Genomic DNA, 19,342 nt, shown 5'->3' with positions numbered 1-19,342 from the left:
ATATTGGCGATGAGTAGGATGAATTATCTTCTAGAATATTATAAACTATTAACCAGAATATAAAGATTTATCTTCTAGAATATAATGAATTCAAATTGAAAGGGATAGATAATGCTATCCCATGCGCGAGCTGATGTATCTTTGTTGGGTTTTGACTGCCTACTCAAAAGGGTTTCCACATCTACCAGCTTGACCAACATAAATATGAACATAATTTTGGTTCGGTCAGGTTCGCTCCGAACCAGAGGAATCGGACCGAGACCGACCCGAAAAAAGGATCCGTAGAAGAAAAACATACTTTTAAAAAGGGTTAATAGCACGAAATGTCCCAAACTTTTTCAAAAATCTGAGATATATCCCAAACTATTTTTTTGCCACGGTATATCCCAAACTCTCTAAGTAGACTCCGACATATCCCGGATATGATGTGGAATCCGTCGTGGCTGCCATGTGAATTTCCGGCCAGATTTTGACCTGGGCGGAATCCACCTTGCAGGCACGATGGATTCCATGTCATAACCGGGATTAACCCTTTTCTCTCTCTATCCTCGATCAAACCTAGTTGAGAGAGAGAGAGAGCAAGAGAGCGAGAGAGAGAGAGAGGCGTTCTAGAGAGAGAGAGAGGCGTTCAATGTTGATATTTGTTTTTCGATAAGAGAGAGAGAGAGAGATGCGTTCTAGAGAGAGTGAACGTCTCTCTCTAGAACATTTCTCTCTCTCTCTAGAATGTCTCTCTCTCTAGAACGCCTCTCTATCTCTTATCGAAAAACAAATAGCGACATTGAATGTCTCTCTCTCTCTAGAACGTCTCACTCTCTAGAACGCCTCTCTCTCTCGCTCTCTCACTCTCTCTCTCAACTAGGTTTGATCGAGGATAGAGAGAGAAAAGGGTTAATCACGGTTATGACGTGGAATCCATCGTGCCTGCCAGGTGGATTCCGCCCAGGCCAAAATCTGGCTGGAAATCCACCTGGCAGCCACGATGGATTCCACTGCCTAACCGGGATATGTCGGAGTCTACTTAGAGAGTTTGGGATATATCTCAGATTTTTTTAAAAATTTGGGACATTTCGTGCTTTTAAACCTTTTAAAAATATATATCCATTTCATGATTCGTGAGAATGATACGGTGGAAAAGGGGTTTGAATTCTTATCTCGGAGAACGAGATTTTCGATGAGTTCTTCGGAGAGCGAGAAGATGGAGGAGAAGGAGAGACCGAGATTCTTCGACGCCATGGCCAAATCTCAGTGCTGGGAGAAGGCCGAAGTGGTGAGCGGCCGACATCCCAAGCGTTGGCGCAAAGATGCCGCCGGTAACATCGTCTGCAAGCGTTTGTGGAACTGCCATGGCTGCCTCTGCTACGAGTACGATCACATTCTCCCTTTCTCCAAAGGTTTGAAACCTAACCTTTGATTGCTCCCTTTCATCTGCTCCTCGAATTGGTTACCAGCTAGCCATCACTTGCTCCCCCGATAAATTACCCCAAGTTTTATCATGTAGAATCCATTTGTTCGACATTTGGGGACTCGAGTATTATCCGCAATATCCGAGTATATTCTTCTCTCGAGTATCTTCGCGTGGAACATCATCATATTTTTGTCATTCATGATTCGTCGGATTGATACTCAATAGTCGACGAAAAATATGTAGAAATGGGCGTGAATCCGCAACTAATTTTTTCCTCTTTTTTTTATACGATCAAATTTTATCGACCCGTGACTATGTTTTTTATTTGGGCGACTCTCGTCGGTTCTTATCCAGGAGGGGAATCAACGGCGGAGAACTGTCAGATTCTTCAGACGAGGGTGAACAGGTCCAAATCAGATAAAGCGTGGGTAGAGAGAGCCGAACTGGAAGGTTTCTCTTGCGACGTGAAATTTACCGGTACGTCAAATCAATTCTTCATATTTCTGATTAAGATCAATCAAGTTAGTTAATCTTAATCATAGACAAGGAGCTCGACGTGATCGAGATGGCGGTATACGGGGACGTGATCCGGCCGGGCAACCAGTGCCGGTGCCGGACGGTGGCGGAGATGCTGGGCCTTCGCAAGAACAAGGACTCGACCCGGGCCTGCGAACTCCCATACCAGGACGCGTCAAAGCCCACTACGGCCCAATAGACCTCGGCCCAATTCAGGTCAACGACGGCGGTCCTCACGTGAGCGGCCAATCAATGCCACCGTGTGAAACGATCGGCAATAAATTCCAGGGTTCCCGAGGTTTTCCGTGGGCGTCCGAATCATTAGAGGGGTTGATTTTGAAAAAAAATCCACCGCTGCCGGGTTTGACCGGTCAACACGGTGTTGTCGTCTTGGTATTTAATTTTCCTTAAAAAAGTATAATACAGCGGAGTCGCAGTCAACTCTCCTCTTCCATCTCTTTCGTAACGAGAACACCAGCGCAGAGAGACAGAGGGACAAGTAGAGAGAGAAACTGATTTGACGAGGGAGAGGTCAAGGGGGGGAGACAGAGAGGAGCGGAGGAATAAAGAACAGAGGATGAGAGAGATTGAGAGAGATTGAGAGAGATTGAGGCCATCGCGTCTTCTTCTTCTTCTTCTTCTTCTTCGTGTTCTTCGTGTTCGTCGTCGATCGGGCACAAATCGGGGAATTGCAGGTGTAGATTGCTTGGGCGATCGATGGGGGGGTGCCTCTCGTCGAAGCACGAGGTCACCGTCAACCCCGCCGCCGAGCCCGGCGGCGCCGCCAGGGAAGAACGAGGAGTGAGGTTCTTCTCGTCGTCGCGGCTGAGCCAGGCGGCGCTGGCCGTCCAGGAGAAGGCGCGGACCGGCGGGTCCGGCCGCAAAGAACAAGACGCGGAAGAAGAGAAAGCCCCAACGGCGGAGCAAACCACCATGAGCTTCCGCCTATCGAACCTTCACAAGTTCCTCGAAGGCGAGCAAGTCGCCGCCGGCTGGCCCGCCTGGCTCAGCTCCGTCGCCGGCGAAGCCATCCAAGGCTGGGTCCCCCTCAAAGCCGACTCCTACGAAACTCTCGAGAAGGTAAACAAACCGATGAATAGATCGCGATTTCGAGAAATTTGTGATAATCTCCCCGAATCGCCTCCCGCAGATCGGACAGGGCACCTACAGCAGCGTGTTCCGCGCGCGAGAGATCAGCACGGGGAAGATCGTCGCCCTGAAGAAGGTCCGATTCGACAACTTCGATTCGGAGAGCGTGAGATTCATGGCGCGCGAGATCCAGATCCTCCGGCGATTGGACCATCCCAACGTGATCAAATTAGAGGGATTGGTCACCTCCCGGCTGTCCTGCAGCATCTACCTCGTCTTCGAGTACATGGAGCATGATCTGGCGGGGCTGGCCTCTTGCCCGGAGATCAAACTCACGGAACCGCAGATCAAGTGCTACATGAAGCAGCTATTATCCGGGCTAGAACACTGCCACTCGATGGGGATCATGCATCGAGACATCAAGTGTTCGAATCTTCTGGTGAATAATCAGGGAATTCTCAAGATTGCGGATTTCGGGCTGGCGAATTTCGCTAGGGTTGGGAGAAAACAGCCCTTGACGAGCCGGGTTGTGACGCTTTGGTACAGGCCGCCGGAGCTTCTTCTTGGGTCGACGGACTACGGCCCGTCTATTGATATGTGGAGCGCTGGCTGTGTTTTGGCTGAACTGCTGCTAGGAAAGCCTGTTCTTCAGGGAAGAACTGAGGTTGAGCAGCTTCATAAGATTTTCAAGCTCTGCGGCTCGCCCTCTGATGAGTACTGGAAGAAGTCTAAATTGCCGCATGCCACCATATTCAAGCCCCATCATCCTTATGAAAGTTGCTTAAAGGAGAGATGCCAAGGCCTGCCCGACTGTGCCTTCGGCTTGGTAGAGAACCTCCTCTCCGTGGAGCCTAATAGAAGATTGAGCGCTTCCTCCGCTCTCCAGGCCGAGGTAATCAATCTATCATTCTACGTAGTCAAATCAGATGAAACCATCAAATTGAGACTTAACTTTTGATTACTGTTGCTCAGTTTTTCACCGCAGCGCCGCTGGCGTGCGACCCATCTTCGCTGCCTAGCTATCCCCCGAACAAAGAGATCGATGCAAAGACCCGGGAACAGTTGCGCAGGTGACTGACTTAGACATGGTCGTTCTGTTATTTTCTTGCGAATTTGTGCAGGAAAAAAAGAACAGAACAAAGAACAAGGCCCTGTGCGATTCTTTTGTGCGAATTTTTTGTTCGTTTTGACTGACTGAAACAGCACTGTTGATGACGTTCACCTCTCAAACTAATACAAGTACTGTGAAATTTTCAGGAGGCGGATGAACAGCGCTGGGCGGCGGCCCCAAGAAGCCAGCAGAGCGCCGAGGGCGTGGAAACTGCCGCAGGAAGCAGACAATGTTAAGAGAACTGCTCTTAAACCGGAGGTTAATCATCAACCCCGAGTGATGAATTAGCATTCTTCCTTCTAAATTTCTTGCCTTTGCAGGAATCGGTCGCTGATCCGGGAAAAACTGTGAAGAGCGGCAACCCCAGACAACGCGCTAGTGGGGACTCTAAATTTTCAATTGATCGCCATCCGAAGCGCAGCCCGGAAGAGAGCATACCCTTTTCCGGGCCTCTTCTTGTTCCTCCTAGTGATTTTGCTTGGGCGAAGAAACCGAGAGATAACAGCGAGGCCTGGCTGAGATCTTCAAGCATATCGAAATCAAGAGGGCTTGATTCGATTCCGCAGATGAATGGAGTCGAGATTAAACCCAAAGCAGGGAAGGAGGTGAGACAGAGGCCGAGAAGCAGAGAAGGCTCTGAGATGAAGGGGTGCAAGCTTGATCGCCAGGATTCTTCTGAAACTCTTCGTCCGAGGCACAATCGCCTGGTACGCAGCCTACTCTTGGATACCCTGCATCTTTTCAGTTCATTACTATGATTTGAGGTTTATGCTTGATGTTTTTTTTTCTGTTCAGGAGAATTCCGAAAGAGTGGAGTATTCGGGGCCTCTGCTGTATAAATCTCACAAGATGGACGAGTTGCTACAGAAAAATGAGCGAGAAATTCGAAAGATTTTCCGCAGGAATTGGTTCAATCGAGGTGCGCGGAAAATCTTCTGTCAATTTTTCGCAATCATAAACTGAATTCGTCATGTCTTTTGTATTTATCGCGCAGGGCAAAAAACGTGATGACTTCAGTCCTGCATTAATGGAGGTGCCCAGCGTTCTTCATCCAGTTCGTTTCCACTCGTTTCCAAAGATACAAAGATCGTCCGTTTTTCAGCGGACATCTCCGGTGATGATGAAATGTAATTCCCACTAAGGTAAAAACAAGAAAGGTGAGAAGAGCTTCCGAAATGCGGATTCATTGTTCTGCGCACCTGCATAATTGTGCAGCAGCCACATTCTCGCAAGAGTCCTATACAAATTACAGTAGGAATCTCATGTTAAAATCATATGTAGTATCCCATTCCACGATAATCGTCATGAATTTTCAAACGATTAAAGCACGTTTTTCCCATCCATACGATCACAAAGTCAAAAAATCCTATACAAAATCTTATCAACTCAAGATTTTCTTCATTGAGTATTTAAAAACTAAAACAATATACCACCTATTTTTCTTAAACTAAATAATTCAAAAACATAAAATAAGTGGGCAGACAACCGCACAAAACGCGAGGGGGACGGCGGCGAATCAGAAGACCGAGAGAGACGGAAATCGCGCGGGAAATCGGAGCCGGATGAAATGGAATGTGGGCCGGTCCATTTTCGCGCCGCCGCGATCGCGACGCCGGGCGGCGGCAAGGACGGCCCTCGATCTATGATCTGCGCCATCGCACGCCTCCGTGCGCCACGATTTGAACCTCTCCGTGGAATACCACGCCACCCCTTCCACTCACGGGTAAGCGCTGCCTAGGGCGCGCTCTCTCCACTCCGCCAACAGTCCGTCCTACTTATTGCCGTCGCCGGCGAGAGGCCCGCTCACCGGAATTCTCATCCTCTGATCGGCCCAACGCGCTGGCACCGGAGGACGGTGAGCTCACCGCCGGATCCGGACACCTTCCCAGTTCGTGTTTACAGACCTTTGCCGCTACTCTTCTTCGATGGCCATGATGGTCGGTACTTGGCCGTGGTTGACGAAGTCGATCTTGTTCAGCCGCGCGCAGCACAGCACCTTCTCGGGTAACTCCTCCGGCCTCTGCGCCTGCCAAACGCCCGTCCCAATCAAAGCCCGCGTCAGATTTTGCGGGTCTCTCCTCGAGAATTGTCAGCTGAATCACCTGGATCGTGAGGCCGAGATCGAGTATCCCGTTCCTCAGGCGCTCCCTGAACGCGTCGAGCCCCTTCCTCGCGATGTAGCTCAACCGGTGTATGTCCAGGCCGATCTCGAAGTAGTTCGACCCCTGCTGCAAAAGAGCGATTCATTTTTCCGTTCCGTCTCGAGGATTTGTTCGCGGCGCGGGGGAGAGACTCCGACCCTGTAGAAACCGTCGGAGCACCGAAATCGAGAGCAAACAGCAGAAGAGGGATCGGAGCGCGAACAGCCGCACAAAACGCGAGGGGGACGGCGGCGAATCAGAAGACCGAGAGAGACGGAAATCGCGGGAAATCGGAGCCGGATGAAATGGAATGTGGGCCGGTCCATTTTCGCGCCGCCGGCGACTGCGACGCCGGCGGGCGGCCGAAGGACGGCCCTCGATCTATGATCTGCGCCCATCGCACGTCTCCGTGCGCCACGATTTGAACCTCTCCCGTGGAATACCACGCCACCCCTTCCACTCACGGGGTAAGCGCTCGGCCTAGGGCGCGCTCGCTCCACTCCGCCAACAGTCCGTCCTACTTATTGCCGTCGCCGGCGAGAGGCCCGCTCACCGGAATTCTCATCCTCTGATCGGCCCAACGCGCTGGCACCGGAGGACGGTGAGCTCACCGCCGGATCCGGACACCTTCCCAGTTCGTGTTTACAGACCTTTGCCGCTACTCTTCTTCGATGGCCATGATGGTCGGTACTTGGCCGTGGTTGACGAAGTCGATCTTGTTCAGCCGCGCGCAGCACAGCACCTTCTCGGGTAACTCCTCCGGCCTCTGCGCCTGCCAAACGCCCGTCCCAATCAAAGCCCGCGTCAGATTTTGCGGGTCTCTCCTCGAGAATTGTCAGCTGAATCACCTGGATCGTGAGGCCGAGATCGAGTATCCCGTTCCTCAGGCGCTCCCTGAACGCGTCGAGCCCCTTCCTCGCGATGTAGCTCAACCGGTGTATGTCCAGGCCGATCTCGAAGTAGTTCGACCCCTGCTGCAAAAGAGCGATTCATTTTTCCGTTCCGTCTCGAGGATTTGTTCGCGCGGGGAGAGACTCCACCCTGTAGAAACCGGCCGGAGCACCAAATCGAGCAAACAGCAGAAGAGGGATCGGAGCGCGAACAGCCGCACAAAACGCGAGGGGGACGGCGGCGAATCAGAAGACCGAGAGAGACGGAAATCGCGCGGGAAATCGGAGCCGGATGAAATGGAATGTGGGCCGGTCCATTTTCGCGCCGCGACTGCGACGCCGGGCGGCGAAGGACGGCCTCGATCTATGATCTCGCGCCATCGCACGTCTCCGCGCGCCACGATTTGAACCTCTCCCGTGGAATACCACGCCACCCTTCCACTCACGGGGTAAGCGCTCGGCCTAGGCGCCGCTCCACTCCGCCAACAGTCCGTCCTACTTATTGCCGTCGCGGCGAGGCCCGCTCACCGGAATTCTCATCCTCTGATCGGCCCAACGCGCTGGCACCGGAGGACGGTGAGCTCACCGCCGGATCCGGACACCTTCCCAGTTCGTGTTTACAGACCTTTGCCGCTACTCTTCTTCGATGGCCATGATGGTCGGTACTTGGCCGTGGTTGACGAAGTCGATCTTGTTCAGCCGCGCGCAGCACAGCACCTTCTCGGGTAACTCCTCCGGCCTCTGCGCCTGCCAAACGCCCGTCCCAATCAAAGCCCGCGTCAGATTTTGCGGGTCTCTCCTCGAGAATTGTCAGCTGAATCACCTGGATCGTGAGGCCGAGATCGAGTATCCCGTTCCTCAGGCGCTCCCTGAACGCGTCGAGCCCCTTCCTCGCGATGTAGCTCAACCGGTGTATGTCCAGGCCGATCTCGAAGTAGTTCGACCCCTGCTGCAAAAGAGCGATTCATTTTTCCGTTCCGTCTCGAGGATTTGTTCGCGGCGCGGGGGAGAGACTCCGACCCTGTAGAAACCGTCGGAGCACCGAAATCGAGCAAACAGCAGAAGAGGATCGGGCGCGAACAGCCGCACAAAACGCGAGGGACGGCGCGAATCAGAAGACCGAGAGAGGCGGAAATCGCGCGGAAATCGGAGCCGGATGAAATGGAATGTGGGCGGTCCATTTCGCGCCGCCCGGCGACGCGGCGCGGCGCGGCGAAGGCGGCCTCGATCTATGATCTGCGCCCATCGCACGTCTCCGTGCGCCACGATTTGAACCTCTCCCGTGGAATACCACGCCACCCCTTCCACTCACGGGGTAAGCGCTCGGCCTAGGGCGCGCTCGCTCCACTCCGCCAACAGTCCGTCCTACTTATTGCCGTCGCCGGCGAGAGGCCCGCTCACCGGACTTCTCCTCCTCTGATCGGCCCAGCGCGCTGGCACGGAGGGCGGTGAGCTCACCGCCGGATCCGGACACCTTCCCAGTTCGTGTTTACAGACCTTTGCGCTACTCTTCTTCGATGGCCATGATGGTCGGTACTTGGCCGTGGTTGACGTCGATCTTGTTCAGCCGCCGCAGCACAGCACCTTCTCGGGTAACTCCTCCGGCCTCGCCTGCCAAGCGCCCGTCCCAATCAAAGCCGCGTCAGATTTTGCGGGTCTCTCCTCGAGAATTGTCAGCTGAATCACCTGGATCGTGAGGCCGAGATCGGTATCCCGTTCTCAGGCGCTCCCTGAACGCGTCGAGCCCCTTCCTCGCGATGTAGCTCAACCGGTGTATGTCCAGGCCGATCTCGAAGTAGTTCGACCCCTGCTGCAAAAGAGCGATTCATTTTTCCGTTCCGTCTCGAGGATTTGTTCGCGGCGCGGGGGAGAGACTCCGACCCTGTAGAAACCGTCGGAGCACCGAAATCGAGAGCAAACAGCAGAAGAGGGATCGGAGCGCGAACAGCCGCACAAAACGCGAGGGGGACGGCGGCGAATCAGAAGACCGAGAGAGACGGAAATCGCGCGGGAAATCGGAGCCGGATGAAATGGAATGTGGGCCGGTCCATTTTCGCGCCGCCGGCGACTGCGACGCCGGCGGGCGGCGGCGACGGCCTCGATCTATGATCTGCGCCATCGCACGCCTCCGTGCGCCACGATTTGAACCTCTCCCGTGGAATACCACGCCACCCCTTCCACTCACGGGGTAAGCGCTCGGCCTAGGGCGCGCTCGCTCCACTCCGCCAACAGTCCGTCCTACTTATTGCCGTCGCCGGCGAGAGGCCCGCTCACCGGAATTCTCATCCTCTGATCGGCCCAACGCGCTGGCACCGGAGGACGGTGAGCTCACCGCCGGATCCGGACACCTTCCCAGTTCGTGTTTACAGACCTTTGCCGCTACTCTTCTTCGATGGCCATGATGGTCGGTACTTGGCCGTGGTTGACGAAGTCGATCTTGTTCAGCCGCGCGCAGCACAGCACCTTCTCGGGTAACTCCTCCGGCCTCTGCGCCTGCCAAACGCCCGTCCCAATCAAAGCCCGCGTCAGATTTTGCGGGTCTCTCCTCGAGAATTGTCAGCTGAATCACCTGGATCGTGAGGCCGAGATCGAGTATCCCGTTCCTCAGGCGCTCCTGAACGCGCGTCGAGCCCTTCCTCGCGATGTAGCTCAACCGGTGTATGTCCAGGCCGATCTCGAAGTAGTTCGACCCCTGCTGCAAAAGAGCGATTCATTTTTCCGTTCCGTCTCGAGGATTTGTTCGCGGCGCGGGGGAGAGACTCCGACCCTGTAGAAACCGTCGGAGCACCGAAATCGAGAGCAAACAGCAGAAGAGGGATCGGAGCGCGAACAGCCGCACAAAACGCGAGGGGGGCGGCGGCGAATCAGAAGACCGAGAGAGACGGAAATCGCGCGGGAAATCGGAGCCGGATGAAATGTAATGTGTGCCGGTCCATTTCGCGCCGCCGGCGATCGCGACGCCGGGCGGCGAGGACGGCCTCGATCTATGATCTGCGCCCATCGCACGTCTCCGTGCGCCACGATTTGAACCTCTCCCGTGGAATACCACGCCACCCCTTCCACTCACGGGGTAAGCGCTCGGCCTAGGGCGCGCTCGCTCCACTCCGCCAACAGTCCGTCCTACTTATTGCCGTCGCCGGCGAGAGGCCCGCTCACCGGAATTCTCATCCTCTGATCGGCCCAACGCGCTGGCACCGGAGGACGGTGAGCTCACCGCCGGATCCGGACACCTTCCCAGTTCGTGTTTACAGACCTTTGCCGCTACTCTTCTTCGATGGCCATGATGGTCGGTACTTGGCCGTGGTTGACGAAGTCGATCTTGTTCAGCCGCGCGCAGCACAGCACCTTCTCGGGTAACTCCTCCGGCCTCTGCGCCTGCCAAACGCCCGTCCCAATCAAAGCCCGCGTCAGATTTTGCGGGTCTCTCCTCGAGAATTGTCAGCTGAATCACCTGGATCGTGAGGCCGAGATCGAGTATCCCGTTCCTCAGGCGCTCCCTGAACGCGTCGAGCCCCTTCCTCGCGATGTAGCTCAACCGGTGTATGTCCAGGCCGATCTCGAAGTAGTTCGACCCCTGCTGCAAAAGAGCGATTCATTTTTCCGTTCCGTCTCGAGGATTTGTTCGCGGCGCGGGGGAGAGACTCCGACCCTGTAGAAACCGTCGGAGCACCGAAATCGAGAGCAAACAGCAGAAGAGGGATCGGAGCGCGAACAGCCGCACAAAACGCGAGGGGGACGGCGGCGAATCAGAAGACCGAGAGAGACGGAAATCGCGCGGGAAATCGGAGCCGGATGAAATGGAATGTGGGCCGGTCCATTTTCGCGCCGCCGGCGACTGCGACGCCGGCGGGCGGCCGAAGGACGGCCCTCGATCTATGATCTGCGCCCATCGCACGTCTCCGTGCGCCACGATTTGAACCTCTCCCGTGGAATACCACGCCACCCCTTCCACGCACGGGGGACGCGCGCGGCCTAGGCGCGCGCTTCCACTCCGCCAACAGTCCGTCCTACTTATTGCCGTCGCCGGCGACAGGCCCGCTCACCGGAATTCTCATCCTCTGATCGGCCCAACGCGCTGGCACCGGAGGACGGTGAGCTCACCGCCGGATCCGGACACCTTCCCAGTTCGTGTTTACAGACCTTTGCCGCTACTCTTCTTCGATGGCCATGATGGTCGGTACTTGGCCGTGGTTGACGAAGTCGATCTTGTTCAGCCGCGCGCAGCACAGCACCTTCTCGGGTAACTCCTCCGGCCTCTGCGCCTGCCAAACGCCCGTCCCAATCAAAGCCCGCGTCAGATTTTGCGGGTCTCTCCTCGAGAATTGTCAGCTGAATCACCTGGATCGTGAGGCCGAGATCGAGTATCCCGTTCCTCAGGCGCTCCTGAACGTCGAGCCCTTCCTCGCGATGTAGCTCAACCGTGTATGTCCAGGCCGATCTCGGTAGTTCGACCCTGCTGCAAAAGAGCGATTCATTTTTCCGTTCCGCCTCGAGGATTTGTTCGCGGCGCGGGAGAGACTCCGACCCTGTAGAAACCGTCGAGCACCGAAATCGAGCAAACAGCAGAAGAGGATCGAGCGCGAACAGCCGCACAAAACGCGAGGGGACGGCGGCGAATCAGAAGACCGAGAGAGACGGAAATCGCGCGGAAATCGGAGCCGATGAAATGGAATGTGGGCCGGTCCATTTCGCGCGCCGCGCGGCGACGCCGGCGGCGGCGGCGACGGCCTCGATCTATGATCTGCGCCATCGCACGCCTCCGTGCGCCACGATTTGAACCTCTCCGTGGAATACCACGCCACCCCTTCCACTCACGGGGTAGCGCCGGCCTAGGCGCGCCGCTCCACTCCGCCAACAGTCCGTCCTACTTATTGCCGTCGCCGGCGAGAGGCCCGCCACCGGAATTCTCATCCTCTGATCGCCCAACGCGCTGGCACCGGAGGACGGTGAGCTCACCGCCGATCCGGACACCTTCCCAGTTCGTGTTTACAGACCTTTGCCGCTACTCTTCTTCGATGGCCATGATGGTCGGCATTGGCCGTGGTTGACGGTCGATCTTGTTCAGCCGCGCAGCACAGCACCTTCTCGGGTAACTCCTCCGGCCTCTGCGCTGCCAAACGCCGTCCCAATCAAAGCCCGCGTCAGATTTTGCGGGTCTCTCCTCGAGAATTGTCAGCTGAATCACCTGGATCGTGAGGCCGAGATCGAGTATCCCGTTCCTCAGGCGCTCCTGAACGCGCCGAGCCCTTCCTCGCGATGTAGCTCAATCGGTGTATGTCCAGGCCGATCTCGGTAGTTCGACCCTGCTGCAAAAGAGCGATTCATTTTTCCGCTCCGCCTCGAGGATTTGTTCGCGGCGCTGGGGAGACTCCGACCCTGTAGAAACCGTCGGAGCACCAAATCGAGCAAACAGCAGAAGAGGGATCGGAGCGCGAACAGCCGCACAAAACGCGAGGGGACGGCGAATCAGAAGACCGAGAGACGGAAATCGCGCGGAAATCGGAGCCGGATGAAATGGAATGTGGGCCGGTCCATTTCGCGCCGCGGCGCCGCGACGCCGGCGGGCGGCGAGGACGGCCCTCGATCTATGATCTGCGCCATCGCACGCCTCCGTGCGCCACGATTTGAACCTCTCCCGTGGAATACCACGCCACCCCTTCCACTCACGGGGTAAGCGCTCGGCCTAGGGCGCGCTCGCTCCACTCCGCCAACAGTCCGTCCTACTTATTGCCGTCGCCGGCGAGAGGCCCGCCACCGGAATTCTCATCCTCTGATCGCCCAACGCGCTGGCACCGGAGGACGGTGAGCTCACCGCCGATCCGACACCTTCCCAGTTCGTGTTTACAGACCTTTGCCGCTACTCTTCTTCGATGGCCATGATGGTCGGTACTTGGCCGTGGTTGACGGTCGATCTTGTTCAGCCGCGCAGCACAGCACCTTCTCGGTAACTCCTCCGCCTCTGCGCCTGCCAAACGCCCGTCCCAATCAAAGCCCGCGTCAGATTTTGCGGGTCTCTCCTCGAGAATTGTCAGCTGAATCACCTGGATCGTGAGGCCGAGATCGAGTATCCCGTTCCTCAGGCGCTCCCTGAACGCGTCGAGCCCCTTCCTCGCGATGTAGCTCAACCGGTGTATGTCCAGGCCGATCTCGAAGTAGTTCGACCCCTGCTGCAAAAGAGCGATTCATTTTTCCGTTCCGTCTCGAGGATTTGTTCGCGGCGCGGGGGAGAGACTCCGACCCTGTAGAAACCGTCGGAGCACCGAAATCGAGAGCAAACAGCAGAAGAGGGATCGGAGCGCGAACAGCCGCACAAAACGCGAGGGGGACGGCGGCGAATCAGAAGACCGAGAGAGACGGAAATCGCGCGGGAAATCGGAGCCGGATGAAATGGAATGTGGGCCGGTCCATTTTCGCGCCGCCGGCGACTGCGACGCCGGCGGGCGGCCGAAGGACGGCCCTCGATCTATGATCTGCGCCCATCGCACGTCTCCGTGCGCCACGATTTGAACCTCTCCCGTGGAATACCACGCCACCCCTTCCACTCACGGGGTAAGCGCTCGGCCTAGGGCGCGCTCGCTCCACTCCGCCAACAGTCCGTCCTACTTATTGCCGTCGCCGGCGAGAGGCCCGCTCACCGGAATTCTCATCCTCTGATCGGCCCAACGCGCTGGCACCGGAGGACGGTGAGCTCACCGCCGGATCCGGACACCTTCCCAGTTCGTGTTTACAGACCTTTGCCGCTACTCTTCTTCGATGGCCATGATGGTCGGTGCCAGCGTGGTTGACGAAGTCGATCTTGTTCAGCCGCGCGCAGCACAGCACCTTCTCGGGTAACTCCTCCGGCCTCTGCGCCTGCCAAACGCCCGTCCCAATCAAAGCCCGCGTCAGATTTTGCGGGTCTCTCCTCGAGAATTGTCAGCTGAATCACCTGGATCGTGAGGCCGAGATCGAGTATCCCGTTCCTCAGGCGCTCCCTGAACGCGTCGAGCCCCTTCCTCGCGATGTAGCTCAACCGGTGTATGTCCAGGCCGATCTCGAAGTAGTTCGACCCCTGCTGCAAAAGAGCGATTCATTTTTCCGTTCCGTCTCGAGGATTTGTTCGCGGCGCGGGGGAGAGACTCCGACCCTGTAGAAACCGTCGGAGCACCGAAATCGAGAGCAAACAGCAGAAGAGGGATCGGAGCGCGAACAGCCGCACAAAACGCGAGGGGGACGGCGGCGAATCAGAAGACCGAGAGAGACGGAAATCGCGCGGGAAATCGGAGCCGGATGAAATGGAATGTGGGCCGGTCCATTTTCGCGCCGCCGGCGACTGCGACGCCGGCGGGCGGCCGAAGGACGGCCCTCGATCTATGATCTGCGCCCATCGCACGTCTCCGTGCGCCACGATTTGAACCTCTCCCGTGGAATACCACGCCACCCCTTCCACTCACGGGGTAAGCGCCGGCCAGGGCGCGCTCTCCACTCCGCCAACAGTCCGTCCCTACTTATTGCCGCCGCCGGCGAGGCCCGCCACCGGAATTCTCATCCTCTGATCGCCCAACGCGCTGGCACCGGAGGACGGTGAGCTCACCGCCGATCCGACACCTTCCCAGTTCGTGTTTACAGACCTTTGCCGCTCCCCTTCTTCGATGGCCCTGATGGTCGGCACTTGGCCGTGGTTGACGAAGTCGATCTTGTTCAGCCGCGCGCAGCACAGCACCTTCTCGGGTAACTCCTCCGGCCTCTGCGCCTGCCAAACGCCCGTCCCAATCAAAGCCCGCGTCAGATTTTGCGGGTCTCTCCTCGAGAATTGTCAGCTGAATCACCTGGATCGTGAGGCCAAGATCGAGTATCCCGTTCCTCAGGCGCTCCCTGAACGCGTCGAGCCCCTTCCTCGCGATGTAGCTGAACCGGTGTATGTCTAGGTCGATCTCGAAGTAGTTCGACCCCTGCTGCAAAAGAGCGATTCATTTTTCCGTTCCGTGTCGAGGATTTGTTCGCGGCGCGGGGGAGAGACTCTGACCTTGTAAAAAGTATGCTGAGGGCGAGAGAGAACTGGCTTTTCATTGTATGCTTGGAGCAGCTTTTTCTCTGCTCCGCTTAGGTTAAGCTCTTCGGGGTTGGTGATGCCGACCATGATCTTTAATCGTTCTCGGAAGGGCACTGTGGAGTCCATCGCGAAACCCTTGACTCTTTCGGTCTCGTCCTCTACCAGTTTCTGCAAAATATCCATAGTCAAGAGCATGATCACAGCAAATATCAGCGAAGATTTCAGTGAGATCGTGGGGTTGTTTCATTACCCGAATCTTTTCTTGAAAATTGGGGGAAAAATCTTCGTCAAAAGTTTCGGAGAGCTTGAAGTAGAGGACTAAGCTTACTCCTTCCCCGTCGCTATCGCCAAGGAACATGGCCGGGGGATAAGTGGGCAGCTGCCATGTTAGCGAAGAAGATGAATTTACGAGGTAAAGTCATGAACTCTCAAGTTTTTCTATCAAAGAGAGTACCTGGATGTTGACTATCAAGAGAGATGGGACTTTCTCATGTGGCTTCACGTTTGGAAGTTCAACATGCTGGGCAATGTGATGAATCTTGTGTGGCGATGCAAAGAGATCGACACCCACAGGATGATAAGGTGAGTTGTTCAAGGCCGGGTACTTCTTCTTGTCCCTGCAGACCAGCCTTCCATAATTTAGAATTGAAAGTTGAGGGGTAGAAAATTGTTTGGAATTTAACAGAATCTTGCCTGAAGTAGCTCTCTCCACGCAGCTTGAAAACAGATGGTTCAACAGGTATCCAGCATCCGCGTGTTATCTTTTCCCCCGTCGCGCATGGAATCGAAGTGCCCCCTCTAGGACGGTAAAGGAATCTCTTTGAAGCACCTATCGGAACAAAAGAAATGATAACAAAAATCAAATCACGGACTTTGTTCAGAAAATTCTGTAATAGTTTTTTTCTATTTATGATGCATCCAGTTGAACAGAGTCGGAAATTCTTTCCAATGTAACCAACTGATGAACAAAATCGTACATTATGTCAATCCAGATGGCAATCAGGCGACTGATTTGATATGGGAGGTTGAGAAATCACCGAGAATTATTGAGATCTGCTGGACAAAATGAAATTAATGGAAATTTGTCAGACTTACAGAAAGTGGTTTCTTCACGCTCACAAGACGTTCGCTTGAAGGAAAGCCTGATAACTGTAGACTTTTTTCCCAGAGGGTGGGGAGTGACTCCGATTGCCTGGACTTTGTCATTGAAGCTGACGGACGGAACCAATCGAGGTAATATAGATGCTGTAACATGCTCAAAAGTATTATCCTGGCATTTCTCCTCTCTGTCGTGCTTTTCTTGCTTCAGAAAGTTGACAGTACCAACAGATGTGCTCACCACTTTTGTCCTCGTGGTACAAACTTTATCTTCCGTGGATCTAACTCTGCTGTCCTCCACTTTCTGTGCATGGGTCGTCAGTTCATAATTCTGTGCACTTAAAACTGAACGAATCTCCGTTTCCCTGCTTTCATCTTTTGTCAAGACTCTATCTGTAGAGCAGATTTCGCCCTTCAGGTACTGTTCTCGGGTTAACAGCGATGGGGACTTATCACAGAGGCCCTCAAACTTGCATAAGGCGTCAACAAGAGTTTCATACTTCTGAACCAGTGGGGTGTTTGGTATATTGCCTATTGATGAGCTCGGACAAGGGACGCAGTCTGCAGAAGACCAAGAATAATGGCTTAATTAAGTCATGGAAATGTTGAAATTTCTAAAAAATTAGGAACCAGAAATCCACAGGATTTTGAAGTACCTCCAAGTACGCTTACAAACTCATCGTCAGAATCAGATTCCAAGATGCTAAGAGAATCAAACCAGACTTCGTCTTGGCCTATAACTGCAAGCAAGGTTTAAGTCGAACTTTATCTTGACATCATTGTACCGCCTGAGCCCATGAAAGCTAATAAATAATTGGGTATTGACAAGAAATATCTTCCGATTGGAAGGAAGTACCATTGGAATCAATCTGGGTGTGGTGCCATTGCAGCTGGGTTAGATGGAATGTGAGATTAGAGACCTCAGAAGTTCTGCCAGTTGCCACCGCAGTTTCAAAATCAACCTGAACAAACTCGCTACGGGAATAATCTGGTAATCTTTTCCTTCTTTTGCGGATCCAAACCTTGGACCCGTTGGGGATTTTGCCAGAAACCTTTCCCTGATGCGCCCTTGGTCCTTGGGATCGCCTTTTCCTTGTGCTTTGCTTTCGGTTCGCAGTTGAAACACACGCACCCATTATGTTTTGCTCTCCGTTACAAGGTCAGTCAGTTTCGTGTGGTTAAAACCTGAAAAATAACCCGGTATCACATGGGATATCATTAAATTAAGATGATAAATCATTCAAGATGACAGTACAAGATCTCGCAGGCATTAATGATAAGAAAGAAATGAACACAAGTGAATTTCGGTTCAGATTTCTTCGTCGTTATGATATGATTTTTGGCCATAATCACAGTAGCTGAATTCTTAAACAAGTGGCACAAACAAGTAGAATATTTATCGTTTTCTACACTGGGTAGTCTCCTCTTCATATATTAAAGTATATCCGCACTCTAGCGCACTAAGAAAGTAAATGCAATTGCATATTTTTGGGGAAGGTAAATACAATCACCAATTCGCGACTTTCATTTGGCCTTGAGAAGCAAAAAATCTAAAACATGGCCAATCCACGAGCTATCATTCTGAGAAACATTCTAAGAGAAAAACCAAATCTTGCCGATCAGGATTGGCCCAAAGAAGAGAAGTTCTTATAACGGCGAGCACATCTGCGCGGACGCGTGTTGAGAAACAAATTTGTTCGTGATTGGTGATTCGGGGAAAGTGGAAGAGAGAAAAAGTTATAAAATGTAAGAATGGGAAAAAAATCTCAAAAATTTCACCAGATGAAACGCACCAGTAAAGATCGGAACTGTCGAGGACTCACATCCTTATCAAGGTCTCTCTTTTAGCGGCAGCCGCGGATCTACATGAGCTGAATCGCTCGCTTTTGTAACTCACACAGTTTTTCCCCACGAAGAACAAAGAGCGGGGGTACGTTGCAGCATGCTAAAAGAGAGACATCATAGAGAACATCAATACTAGATTATGATTCACACACAATTCTCCGTCAACGTTATGGACTGTATAGCGGTAAAGGGTCTGAAACCGACGGCTGGAAGCTGATGAAAGGAAGTTCCATCGAGAAGGGGGACGGCAAGAGATAGAAAATTGATCAGCGAATATTAAAATGAGGAGTGAAGGGAATGAGCGAAATTACGGAAAAAAAATACAAAAACCCGAGTTCGGAAACCACAATGAGGAACTGGAGGATTTCTTTCCCCAGATTCGCGAAACTTTAACCGTGATTCGCGAGTTCACGGGAAACACCAACAAAAGAACTCGGCCTGGAAGAAAGAAAAAAGGTACCAAAAAAATCTCAGAGCAGATAACATTCATCAGCAGGAAAACAAAGCGCAAGATAAAAGATTCGTCTAGAAGAGCAAGCACAATTAATCCTCCACACCAAAAAAACACCAAATCAACAGTCAACGCATCAGACCTGAAATTTCATCCGCGTTCGGCGAGGCATGGTCGTGTTAATCGGTGATTCATCCAACACCGTTCGTAGAGACGCCACGCCCGGCCGTTCAACTCCCGAGGGGAGATTGAGCGGAGAGATGCTCAACCGGACCACAAAGGAGTGGTAATAGCCGACGAAGAACCGGATGAACAAGAATAGATACCGACGACCGCGGTTGGTGGGCGGGGGAGAAGCCGAGCAGACCACTACCCCGCCGTAGCCGAAGCCCGACCCCACGTCCCTTGATTTATACCCCCTCCGCCATTGAAGATCCACCTCGAACCGTCCCCTTCCGAAATTTTCACGAAAATTAGAAATTATAGTGGCCTAGAAAAAAAAATGCCCCGTCGACTTCGCCAACGGATCGTTTGACCGGTCTCCTCTGACGTGTCCAGTTTTTTCCAAAAATAAATGAAATAATTTCGAATCTTACATTTTTCATTCAGTCTGACTCGGCGTGTCTCTCTCTCGTCGTTTTGCTATACAGCTGGACATTTAATGCCGCAGACAGACTTTTCCAGCCAATAGTAGTTGGACAGAGTTAACTGCGAACAGATTAAAATCATATTTAGGTAAGTTGAACTCAAATACTCATATT

The 19,342-nt window shown here is 53.7% G+C and overlaps 5 protein-coding genes and 1 long non-coding RNA gene across 10 annotated transcripts; 2 read left to right on the top strand and 4 right to left on the bottom strand.

Annotated features, from left to right (window-relative positions):
- The first annotated feature begins 1,110 nt into the window (after positions 1-1,110).
- On the top strand, positions 1,111-2,365 carry LOC144702189 (HNH endonuclease domain-containing protein). The gene is made up of 3 exons (XM_078574130.1): positions 1,111-1,394; positions 1,763-1,885; positions 1,951-2,365. The coding sequence occupies exons 1-3, from the start codon at positions 1,175-1,177 to the stop codon at positions 2,121-2,123; spliced, it is 516 nt and encodes a 171-aa protein (XP_078430256.1). The 5' UTR covers positions 1,111-1,174; the 3' UTR covers positions 2,124-2,365.
- A 108-nt stretch (positions 2,366-2,473) lies between these two features.
- LOC144702188 (protein IMPAIRED IN BABA-INDUCED STERILITY 1-like) lies at positions 2,474-5,395 on the top strand. Of its 2 annotated transcripts, none has more exons than XM_078574129.1 (7): positions 2,474-3,004; positions 3,075-3,905; positions 3,986-4,083; positions 4,271-4,355; positions 4,445-4,831; positions 4,920-5,043; positions 5,119-5,395. In XM_078574129.1, exons 1-7 carry the CDS (start codon positions 2,642-2,644, stop codon positions 5,130-5,132), a joined length of 1,902 nt encoding a protein of 633 aa, XP_078430255.1. In that variant the 5' UTR covers positions 2,474-2,641; the 3' UTR covers positions 5,133-5,395. The 2 variants fall into 2 exon arrangements, with proteins under 2 accessions (XP_078430255.1, XP_078430254.1); XM_078574128.1 differs by having other exon boundaries at positions 2,479-3,004; positions 4,271-4,382; positions 5,119-5,300.
- A 483-nt stretch (positions 5,396-5,878) lies between these two features.
- On the bottom strand, positions 5,879-8,201 carry LOC144702187 (uncharacterized). Of its 3 annotated transcripts, none has more exons than XM_078574125.1 (6): positions 7,979-8,201; positions 7,684-7,902; positions 7,114-7,239; positions 6,819-7,037; positions 6,227-6,352; positions 5,879-6,150 (listed from the first exon to the last, which is right to left on the bottom strand). In XM_078574125.1, exons 1-6 carry the CDS (start codon positions 8,121-8,123, stop codon positions 5,900-5,902), a joined length of 1,086 nt encoding a protein of 361 aa, XP_078430251.1. In that variant the 5' UTR covers positions 8,124-8,201; the 3' UTR covers positions 5,879-5,899. The 3 variants fall into 3 exon arrangements, with proteins under 3 accessions (XP_078430251.1, XP_078430252.1, XP_078430253.1); XM_078574126.1 differs by having other exon boundaries at positions 6,227-6,349; XM_078574127.1 differs by having other exon boundaries at positions 7,114-7,236.
- Positions 8,202-9,425: 1,224 nt separating this feature from the next.
- On the bottom strand, positions 9,426-9,778 carry LOC144702186 (uncharacterized). Its single transcript, XR_013581204.1, has 2 exons — positions 9,725-9,778; positions 9,426-9,648 (listed from the first exon to the last, which is right to left on the bottom strand). It is a non-coding gene; the product is annotated as an uncharacterized LOC144702186 (long non-coding RNA).
- A 529-nt stretch (positions 9,779-10,307) lies between these two features.
- LOC144702185 (uncharacterized) lies at positions 10,308-19,019 on the bottom strand. Of its 2 annotated transcripts, XR_013581203.1 has the most exons (13): positions 18,724-19,019; positions 18,079-18,230; positions 17,142-17,470; positions 16,942-17,025; positions 16,283-16,846; positions 15,881-16,016; positions 15,642-15,804; positions 15,438-15,566; positions 15,161-15,355; positions 14,964-15,086; positions 11,199-11,417; positions 10,607-10,729; positions 10,308-10,530 (listed from the first exon to the last, which is right to left on the bottom strand). XR_013581203.1 is itself a non-coding variant. In XM_078574123.1 (11 exons), exons 3-11 carry the CDS (start codon positions 17,419-17,421, stop codon positions 11,304-11,306), a joined length of 1,788 nt encoding a protein of 595 aa, XP_078430249.1. In that variant the 5' UTR covers positions 17,422-17,470; positions 18,079-18,230; positions 18,724-19,019; the 3' UTR covers positions 11,195-11,303. The 2 variants fall into 2 exon arrangements, 1 of the variants encoding a protein (XP_078430249.1); XM_078574123.1 differs by lacking the exons at positions 10,308-10,530; positions 10,607-10,729 and having other exon boundaries at positions 11,195-11,417.
- On the bottom strand, positions 13,117-14,683 carry LOC144701820 (uncharacterized). The gene is made up of 5 exons (XM_078573591.1): positions 14,672-14,683; positions 14,281-14,505; positions 14,084-14,206; positions 13,791-14,007; positions 13,117-13,319 (listed from the first exon to the last, which is right to left on the bottom strand). The coding sequence occupies exons 1-5, from the start codon at positions 14,681-14,683 to the stop codon at positions 13,153-13,155; spliced, it is 744 nt and encodes a 247-aa protein (XP_078429717.1). The 3' UTR covers positions 13,117-13,152.
- Positions 19,020-19,342: the final 323 nt, after the last annotated feature.

This window comes from Wolffia australiana, chromosome 4, assembly GCF_029677425.1.
Source record: "Wolffia australiana isolate 7733 chromosome 4, ASM2967742v1".
Taxonomy (NCBI): Eukaryota; Viridiplantae; Streptophyta; class Magnoliopsida; order Alismatales; family Araceae; genus Wolffia; species Wolffia australiana.
Note: the sequence above shows the minus strand (reverse complement) of the source record. Positions and strands in the feature narration are given on the sequence as shown.